Here is a 10,604-nt window from a genome sequence, read left to right on the forward strand (position 1 = left end):
CAGAGAGAGGATACAAATGGATGGCGAGGCCCGTCTACAAACCAATCAATTACAACTGTCAGGAGACGCAGCGCACGTATGTGATGACGACTAGTAAGTAAGTAAGTAGTTTATTTCTATAGCACATTGAAAAACAGCTCGCGCTGACCAAAGTGCTGTACATAGCGCATTAGCCACAGAGTAATAAAATAAAAATAAAATAAACTTACAAATCAGTGGTTTAGGCTAAAACAACATCAAAAGACAAACACTTAATTACAAACATAGTAGAGTAAGACAATTAAAATGCCAGGAAGGCCAATGTAGAAAGGTGAGTTTTGAGCCTGGCTTTGAATATCACAATTGAAGGGGCATTTCTGATGTCAGGTGGCAGTCGGTTCCTCAGTCCTACTGGACGTAGTTTTGTCACGTATAGTTCTCTAGTGTGCTTGCATAACTGCAGTGTGAAACCTTACCGGATCAAATGTATATAATGTATACAATGTAACAAAAACATGAACCATGGTCCGGACCTTGGTTCGGACTTTCAGGTGTGAAAGCCTTAAATACCTTAAAGAGCTTAAATACCTCTTGCTTTTGACAATTACTTTTGAATCATTAGGATATATTATATAATTATGAATCATCCCTATAACATAGTGTTTTGACAGTTATTAACTGTTTTTAAGTGGTGATTTGCGAAAGCCATTTTTTTTTACTTAACTTTATAAATCTATTCACAGTTTTGCAATCCTGCTTGAATTTAAAATCCATACGGCACCTCATTCCTTTTACTTTTCATTAGTGAAAATGAAAAACTGCGTCAGCTCAGCAGGGCTTTAGCAGCAGGGAATGCCAAATGGAGTCTTTAGATTTTATGGTCCAAATTTACAGTATGTCTGCAGATTCAAGACAAGACCATTAGTGAACCGTGCAGTCATATTTTCTCTTCTAATATAACTGGGAGGGATATGGAAATGTCCCCCCCGTCAGCAACACTTGCCGTTATCAAAAGAGCTGCATAATAAATAGAGGAAAACCATACTGAGAAAGAATTAGGAGTTAAACATGAAAGGAATTATGACAAACAAGCTCCATTGCTCTGTGTAGATGAAAGCGCAAGACTTTCTAAGTCAAATCAATAACTGAATGGATTATTTAGGGGTATGTTTGTTTATATTTGAGCCTACCTGTAATGTTCCTGATGCAAGGACTTGAACACAGATCAGATGGGTTATTTCAATCAGGAGAGACTTTGTTGCAGATATGCAAAGATTTATTGTACATAAGCATAATATGAAATGTACAGAGTCTTTGGGGATTACACTCCATCGTTAAAAATATTTTAAAGGTGTAAAGAAGCCAGACGTATTCCCCCTGATGGAGCCTAGACTTGGGTGATGGCGGAGAGGGAACGAAGGAGCTGTCTGCCGGAAAGGGACTCAGGTTGCCGTGGTTGACGATGACCAGAGGTGGAAGGGGAGGAGGAGGGTTGCATGTTTGCCTGAAAAGATAGCTGATAGCAAGGAGAGAAGACATTTAAAGCAGGATGTCATGATGTGATTGGATCATGAATTTCGTGGCCAATTTGGGTTGGTTTACTGAAAAGTGAACGCCTCTTAACAGCTGAATAGTTTTAGGAAGAGATAGTGATTGAAGTTATTTAGAAGTCTTCCTGAAGGAATTTGCGCTGAGCTCCATAATCAACTTGGGGAGACAAGTCTCTTAGCCTGGAATGACAAAGGGAGGTTCATTGACTGGTTGCAGAGAATAAAGATGGATGTGGGGGGGGAGAATCTGGCTGTTGGAGACAGAGGTAATGGAGATGGCAGGATGAGAGCGTGGCAAAGCAGCTGATGTGCAGGCACGCAGGCAGCAGAAATCCTCTGGCACAGAGAATCCGGTTAGAAGCAAATCAAACACGCAAGGGCTAAATTTGAATGCACAATTCAAGCGGCCTAAAACATTAAACTACCACTGGAGCTGGGACGATTCGAAACGATTTGACACCGGATGAGTGAAGAGCGAATGAAATATTGGAGAGGGAGTGTGGGAGTGGGAGTTTAGGACACTATGGAGTGAGATGAGAGAAGGTGCAGAGGAACAGCAGACAGGTGTGGAGGAGGAATAACAGGATGGAGGGAGGAGCAGATACTTTTTGGTTAATGTCATGGGATTATGCAACAGTGAAATTAATTCATTTCAACTATTAAGTTTGCATGCACTTTTATGAACCTCATTTGCTGCCATTTTCATTTAAATGCTAAGCAGGTATAATGTCTTACTGGTTTTATTCATAATCATTTTGCAATATCTGTGTGATTAATGAGAGGTGATTTGAGTGACTTAGGCATGTTGGAAACTGGTGTAAAAAAGTCTACTAATTGGGACTCTCTATGATGCAATACTGTGACACCATATTTGTAGAGCTGTGCTGTATGACTCAGTGTTATTCCACCAGTCTTCCACATTCACACACAACACAGTCTGTCTGTACAACACAATGCACACACAGATTTAAATATCTAACAACATATGGTAGAGGGCAGCTTTTTGAACCAGTTAAGATGAATATCATCGAGCATACCACATTGTTGTGTCATAGAAGCCCGTCAAACAGCTTTAGATTATTATTGTGTTTACTCCATCTCTGCCTTCTCCATGACATTGACATTGACACAAAGTGTTTGTGTAGTGTTTATCTTTGTGTTCTGTGCCTCAGGGTGATGGGAAAGGACAAACCATCCTTGATAAGGTAACTGACATAATGAAACAACAGCCCCCCCCAAAAAAAAGAAAAAAGAAGAAAAAAAAGATTTCTGCATGGCCCCTACAATCTAGGCCATGTTAGCTGCTACCCTAGAGCTGAACATTCCCTGCTCACTTTGCTTGGCTGGCATGAATGTCAAATTACACGGCAATACATCCAGTAAGACATTGCACTCTGAACCAAACATGTGAGCTTCATAGTGGAGCCTGAGGAAAATGAGTCTGTAAGATTCAACCTCTGGGAACCACGAATGCACACAAAGTGGTGGACAGCGCGACTGACAGACCAGCATTGGCATACATAGAACCATGTCTCTACAGTGGTTAAGATGTGTTTAATTATGAGCGGCATGTTATAGCCTCCATATACAGTACAGTACACACCTAGAGAAATAGTACATTATGTGTTAGCATTACAAAGCCTTGCAGCAGCAACACAGTTTTTATTTATGAAAATAATGGGGGGTCATAAATAAATAAGAAAACAAAATGTTTAAGACGTTTAAGTCCTTTGCCCTCACAGCTCATTAAATAGCTGGGGGCCCTAAACCCATCCACATACCACAAAGCCTGATGGGAGTGGATGTCACAGGATATACTCTGGGAATTATTGGAACGGGGGATATCGGAGACAAATGAACTCAAAGAAGCAAAGGATTGAAATGTGCAGACCAAAAACATTATCTCTGAAACTAACAACTATGATAGCTAGAAAAGTATAGATGGGAATTCCACCAAACCTGACTCTGTCCAAAGGTTAAAGAAAATGTGTCCACCAGCACCTTTTGAGCTCACTTATTAACACACTATATCTTGTTAGTTTAATCTGCACAAAAACCAAAGTGAGCTTTGGAGATGCTGGTATGATGATTATTATTTCTTTTTTTTTTTTTTTTTGACAAAGCCAGGCTAGCTAATCAATGCACAGAAATGTAAAGACCAAACAGTGGCAAAATCTCTAAACTACCCGTGATGATAACCAGAAAATCCAGTAACAGACCTGCCTTTAAAAAATATAAAAGCAATGAGTCAGCATGACATGATGTCTCTGGTCTTGTTTTGCTTTACTTGCTTTTATTTTAAGTTAATATGTCAGGCGAGCTAATTTAAATGTGCATCTTTCAACAACAATGTCGTTAGTTGGAAAAGGTTTTCAGCAAATAGCAAGTTGCAATGCCCGTCATTTATTATTTGTAAATTATAAACCAAGCACAACATTCCTTCCCCTGTCACATCTTTATGCCACAGGGTGAAGAAAGCCCTCGGTGTGGTTTTCACATTAGGTTACTAATGTTTAATCTGCAACTTCACCCGAGGATGACAACACAACACTGCTCAAAGGTTTAAAAAACACCCCCAAGCCCTCAGCTCCTACCGGATCAGTCTGAGGAGACAGAAGGGTTGAAACCAGAGCTCGGGTTAAAAAGGTGAGTCTCCCTCATAAAAACTAACTCTGAATAAAAACACACTTTAATGTAATTTCCTAACCATTGTAAGGTTTAGAAGTGGAGTTATTTCATATTTGAAAGGTGTCAGAATTTAATATAACTTATATTTGAGTTAATTTACTAGAAATGTATTTACAATGTTTAGTCAGTTAATCATTTACATATTTATGTTACACAATTATTAGTTACATGTTTACATATTTAACACAGTCAGGATATTCTGTTGAATGTGCCTTTCTGATTCCCTCACGTGTACCTCAGTCTAAGTTCTCGCTTCTGATTGGTTAGTTCAGTCACGTGGAAGGTCCGAACAAGGAAGTGTTGTTGTTGTGAGGGGTGTTCAGTAAAGTACCGCTTGAGAAAGTCATCCGTCTCCATCCTGCTGTTTATTCTCATAAAGAGTGATCCACCACCACATACCGAACCCTCACGTTACACCATTTTAAAGGAAGTTTCATGGAGAGAATTTAGCAATTTGGTATTAATCAGAGGCTAAATAGTTTTTATACCCCTTTAAATAAGAGCTTTATTTCAACCAAAGGAAATATTTGTCGTTGGAAATGCTTGATTGTTGACACATTTTATATTTTTGCATGTTCAGCTTGCCTACTGTACACTAAGGGGCCATCCACACGGAGACGCTTTTTGATGCAAACGCACATGTTTTGCATCGTTTGGGCCGATCGTCCAAACGAATTCTGTAAACGCACTGCCTGAAAACGCACTTTTGGACGGAGAAACCGCATACATGCGTATCAATGATGTCATCGCCACACCCCTCGGCCTCTAACGTTATGTAGCTAACGTTAAACATCGCTAAAGTAACGGACGCTCCAGCAGGGACGTAACGTTAACTGCTATGGTTAGCGGTTTATAAAGTGGAAGTTATCAACTAGCTAGCTAATCTGTCTGCTTATCAACTCCTTGAACGGATTATAGTAACTTTTAGCACGGTTTATTGTAGAAAGGCTACCGCTAGAAAAACGTGTAGATTATCAAAAAGAGATTGGATCATTGATGTTTGTTTGACTGCCGATGTTAGCTAGCAGCGTTAGCGTGCTAATGTTAGCTCTGCTAGCTAGCGCGCTGCAATCATATCCGATGGCAGACAGAATTGCAAAATTAAAAGCAATCCAACAGCACATTACTATACAATGTAAACAAAGACACGTTTTCTTGCAGCGGCCTTTATAAAATGAGCAGTGGTGAAAGTTATTATAGTCTAGCATGTTATGATCGGGAGTGACTGAAGACTATACTCTTCTTCTCCGTTTTTGGTGAATTTCTGTAGCAGAAACAGCGCCTGGAATATGAAGTAGCGTGTTGAGTCTTTTACAAATGGATCCGTTTGGACGCACATTTTTCTTTACATGGTTCCAGGGAAGATGGGGAAAAAAAAGATTGTTTTGGTACGTGTGGACGTGGCCTAAGTCACTTAAGGTTACACTAGCAGCTAAATGGAAGTGTGCTATTTGAACAAATAATATGACAAAGTACTTTTATGTCTTATGTCACACCAGGTGATGGCGGAGGAAAAAACATGGGCGTTGGTCTCAGAGGTGGGGGGCGAGCACGGTTACCTTGAAGAGCTAGCTGACATACTGAAACAACACTTCCGAATCATCTGCTACAGAGAGCTTCTAGAAGACCCAGTGCTTCACGGTCCCAAAATCCAGGTCCTGTTCATGTGGAAGTATTGTCCTGCAGCCGAGCCCGTGTTGCTTGGCCTGCTTCCGTCCCTCAAAGTGGTTGTCAGCGGAGGAGTGGGCATTGACCACCTGGATGTGCTGTTCATTAACAGTCTCGGGGTGAAGGTGGCCAACACGCCAGGTGTAGTCAGCGACTCTACTGCAGATTTGGCCATGGGTCTGCTTCTGGCATCAGCTCGCAAGATCCTTGACGGTGAGATCAAAGGTTAACCAATGCAACACAATCTGTGTGTGCTCCAGTTTACAGGAAAACTCGCTGATCAGGGCTCGTATTTATTGTCTCTGAGTAGGAAATTAATCCTAATTTGCCTGCAATTTTTAGATGGATACGCAGATTATTTGGTCATTCTTTTAGGCAAAGGAGCATAGCGTATTATCAGCTTCCAAAACCTTGAAAGATCATTTGTAAATCTGCAATTATTGGTTGTTTTTTATAAAAACACCCAAACACCTATATGCAGAGACTTTATATATACATATACTGTATATAAATATATATATATATATATTAATTTTTTTTGTTCTCCAAAACAATTTGTGTTGGCAGGTGGGAAGCCAGTGAGGGATAAATACCTTGTTGCTTCCTCCTGCTGGTTAGTCACAGCAGATTGCAGAGGTCTGTAATAAATAAACTAAATGTTTAATTAGACTTTTTGTTTTTTTCATAGGTCATCAAATAGCTATTGACCCAAAGACAATGCACATACCACAAAGCCTGATGGGAGTTGAAGTCACCGGGTCGACTCTAGGGATCATTGGAATGGGGGAGATTGGTTACAAAATTGCTCAAAGAAGCAAAGGATTTGAAATGAAGATCCTGTATCACAACAGGACCAGAAGGTACAATCAACAACCTCAAAATGTTTGCGTTTTACTTTGCTGATGAGTTTATTTTTTAATAGCCATGTAAAATGTAAAATGTCAGGATGTTTTATGTTGTATATTTTGCAGAAATAACCAATGACTGCATTGTTGATCATGAGGTTTCTCTAGGAAATCAAACGTGGTGTGTATCAATGACAACAACAAGCTAATGCTTAACAAGGTAGTATTTTTCTTGCAGGGTAAAAGGTAAATACAAATGTACCAACTGTAGCGATGTTTCTTTTTTCAAAAGAAGCTGATTGCTACCATTCTTAAAAAAACACAACACAGCCTCCCTTGAAAAACTGGATACACTGTTAGTGTACGAGTCTGAAAACGTTTATTCATTCATTTTTTTCGATTCAGAAATGTGGAGGATGAGCAGGCAGTTAGAGCGAGCTACTGCGAGAGCCTGGACGACCTGCTGAGGAAGTCGGACTTTGTGGTGATAGCTGTCAAACTGACCTTGGACACAACTGGTCTCGTCGGCCACAGAGAGCTATCCCTCATGAAACCCACAGCAACACTGGTCAACATCAGCAGAGGTGGGAACAATGTGTTTCCTACGCTCAGGGGCCGGGCTAGAAGTGTGAAATATGATTGCCCCTCCCCCATCCATTGGGCTAGAGTGCTGTTGTGATTTCCATTGGATCACAGTATCACTTGGCTGCCTGTTCTGCTAATTGTCCCAGCCCTTGTCACATGACCAATTTCCATGATGACTATCCAAAATTCTGATACCATGGAACGATTTAAAGTGGCAGACTGGGCCTATAGAAAATGTATGTATTCTGATATACAATTTGTTTAAATTGAAAACAAGTGAAACTAATAATGAATGTGATGTTTTATTTAGCAGAATTACATTATGCTCTATCCTATCCAAGATTTACTATATTTCTAAGCATATTTTCTATTCTGATAAAATGCCCCCCCCCCCCAACTGATTATTGGTCCCCTCTGTGCCACCCCAGTTAAAAAGTCTGGAATCGCCCCTGCCCACACTGTAATGATTACTGGTTTAAATTAATAAAAATGCTCTTTTCATTTTCTCAGGCCAAGTTGTGGACCAGGATGCCTTAGTTAAGGCTCTCCAGTCGGGATCAATTTGTGCAGCAGCATTAGATGTGACTCATCCTGAACCTTTACCAAGGTCCTTTACACTGAAAATACACTCTCAGACCAATCAAAACCCACACACGTTCTAAAGCTAGAATGTTTCCCTACTGTAACAGCTAATAATGTATTACTCAGCCCCTCTGCTTCATCTTGTGCAGGGACCATCCCCTCCTCGGCCTGCCTAATGTGCTGATCACCCCCCACATCGGGATCAGTACCTACAATACAGCAAGGAGGATTGTGGAGAAGATGGTGGAAAATGCCCTGGCTGCAGTGAAAGGCTTACCTGTTCCAAATGAAGTCAAGTTGCAGTTACACAGTAAATGTTAAATCTTTCTGCAGTGGGTGGTCGGAACTATTGGCCTCATTCTTTTACTTATCTTAGCAATAACATAAGCAGTGGCAACAGTCAAAATGTAAGTGTAAAAGGGCAAAAGTGTATTATACCAATAGTGTCTTTCACAACACACTTTAAAAAAATAATTTTGCAGTTTATACAGATGTATATGTATTATTTTAAAAACACTTGAAACAAAGTTAAAATAACTTAGAAAATAATAGTTTTGGCCATAGGGCATTCATTTAGACATGGTAATGGACACCTACTAAGTAGTTCCAGTGAAACTGTCTGTTCACTGTTCTAAATGAATGCACTGCACTGGCAGAATTAAATCAAATAGAAGATGAAAAAGATGAGATCAAGACATATGCTGCTGTCACATAAGCGTCTGCCTCACATCCCCAATAGCTGTTCAAACTCGCTACTTCAGGCTCCGACCGACACATGGCACATCATTTGTTCGTGAAAATCTTGATGTTGATTTGGGGACAATGACATGGCTGGATAGCCAGCTAGTCTTGTTGTTACCCTTATAGAATAAATTTGTCATGTATTTAGATGAATTATCATTTAACTGAAACTATACTCTCCCCCTAACCTTACCTTAAGTGCTTTTGTTGCTTAAATTTAACCCGTGTGGGACTCATGAGCACGAGTGTGCACAAATGAGACCCTTGAGGCTACGATTTTGAGTGAGTGGGACGGGGACAGACAACAGTGAGGCTGCCACTCACTCTCTATCTGTGATTGTATTTTAAAAAGGGCATGCTGTCTAGAAATGAAGGGCACCCTTTCAGCAGGCAGCCCACACAGGCCTCCCTGAAGTCCACAGCTCGGCTGACTCGGGCTGGCCTTTTCCCTCAAGGCTGCTCCTATAAACTGTGAAGGTGAGAGCTACATTAGTCTATTACAGATGTGACCTCACTGAAAACTAGCAATGTCCTTGAGATCTTATGATCATTTCATTTTCTTGGCAGTCTTTTCCTTTTACATATTAAATCACTAAAAAGGCTTTGCTCATATATAGGCATGTCATTTGCATCTGAAGATGGTAGATGGTGTTCTATTTGTATTCCATAGCCCCATTCCAGTGGCATTAACATTATAGAGGGGAAGTAGAGAATGAAATATTCTCTGCGCCCCTCTGTAATTTAACTCATTGCTCCGGACGGCATTTTAACCACTGTGAAATATGGTCTGTAATAGACATGGACATCTTGCCAGCATGTACCTGTAGCAGACAATACAACAGCACATTAGATGAGCATTTACCGGGTCTTGCTCTCCTGATGGCTTTAATTTCCCCCTGTTCACAAATAGGCCTGAATGTTGGTGTCAGCATGTTTACGTCAGATTGGCAAAAACATTTGTAAATATTAAAATCACCCCACTATCACCTAGAGAAATAAATCCAGTCCAAATGTGGCTTGTTTCTACAATTTATTCTTCCGTTTCGAATGTCCAATTCCCAGAGGTGTCAAGTTACTTAAGTTACTTAAGTACTTACTTAAGTAGAAATTTTGTAATCTATACCTTAATGGAGTAATTATTTTACAGCAGACTTTTTACTTCTACTCCTTACATTTTCACGCAATTATCTGTACTTTCTACTCTACTTACATTTTAAAAATAGCCTCGTTACTCCTATTTCAGTTCAGCTTGTTTTCATTCCGGCTTGTCATCGTTCAAACGTCCAAAACGTATCCAGATATATCGCGCCATCCGGATAGAGTGAATTTGATTGTGGTTGGATGAGAAGTATAAACATATACCATTCCGACACCCTATTGGTTTGTACACGATCCATCGCACCTGCATATGACACAAATCACGTCGCACTCCAGCAAAGAAATAGCGGACGTATGTATCCTAGTACGAAGATGTCCGTGGCAGGGACTCAAGAGAAGGCGAGCGAAATGTTCCAACCAAGCACCAGCGAGGAGGTTGGTAGCCCGGAAGACCAGCCAACCCTTCTACATCCCTGGCCGTACATGGAAGAATTTTTCGAAATGGATGGATGCAAAAACAACTCCTTTCGTATGTGCTGCATGCTCTGCGCACCCAAGTACCACAAGCTAATTGTTTCCAAAACTCACCGTCTAATTTGAAAAAGCATATTGATATTATTTTTTTCCATTACATTACTTTTACTTTTTGAAACCAGTTCTTTTACACTTTTACTTGAGTAAAAAGCTTTAGTTGACATTTCAACTTCTGCAGAAGTCTTTTTAAACCCTAGTATCTATACTTCTACCTGAGTAATGAATGTGAATACTTTTGACACCTCTGCCAATTCCCCATGCATTGCAGTCTTATAACTGCTTATTTGTTAAATATATTACATTATGGCTTCATATTTCATTAACAACTGTTGCA

At 40.2% G+C, this 10,604-nt stretch overlaps 1 protein-coding gene across 1 annotated transcript; it reads left to right on the forward strand.

Moving 5' to 3' along the window:
* The first annotated feature begins 5,719 nt into the window (after window positions 1–5,719).
* LOC144525835 (putative 2-ketogluconate reductase) lies at window positions 5,720–9,708 on the forward strand. The gene is made up of 5 exons (XM_078262899.1): window positions 5,720–6,098; window positions 6,574–6,745; window positions 7,136–7,314; window positions 7,826–7,922; window positions 8,047–9,708. Exons 1-5 carry the CDS (start codon window positions 5,720–5,722, stop codon window positions 8,216–8,218), a joined length of 999 nt encoding a protein of 332 aa, XP_078119025.1. The 3' UTR covers window positions 8,219–9,708.
* Window positions 9,709–10,604: the final 896 nt, after the last annotated feature.

The sequence above is a fragment of the Sander vitreus genome, chromosome 11 (assembly GCF_031162955.1).
Source record: "Sander vitreus isolate 19-12246 chromosome 11, sanVit1, whole genome shotgun sequence".
In the NCBI taxonomy this organism is placed as follows: Eukaryota; Metazoa; Chordata; class Actinopteri; order Perciformes; family Percidae; genus Sander; species Sander vitreus.

Coding starts and splice junctions, on each gene's coding strand:
- LOC144525835 (XM_078262899.1), top strand. CDS start 5,720: ATGGCGGAGGAAAAAACATGGGCGTTGGTCTCAGAGGTGGGGGGCGAG. Junction 6,746..7,135: donor TATCACAACAGGACCAGAAG/GTACAATCAACA, acceptor TTTTCGATTCAG/AAATGTGGAGGATGAGCAGG. Junction 7,315..7,825: donor ACTGGTCAACATCAGCAGAG/GTGGGAACAATG, acceptor TCATTTTCTCAG/GCCAAGTTGTGGACCAGGAT.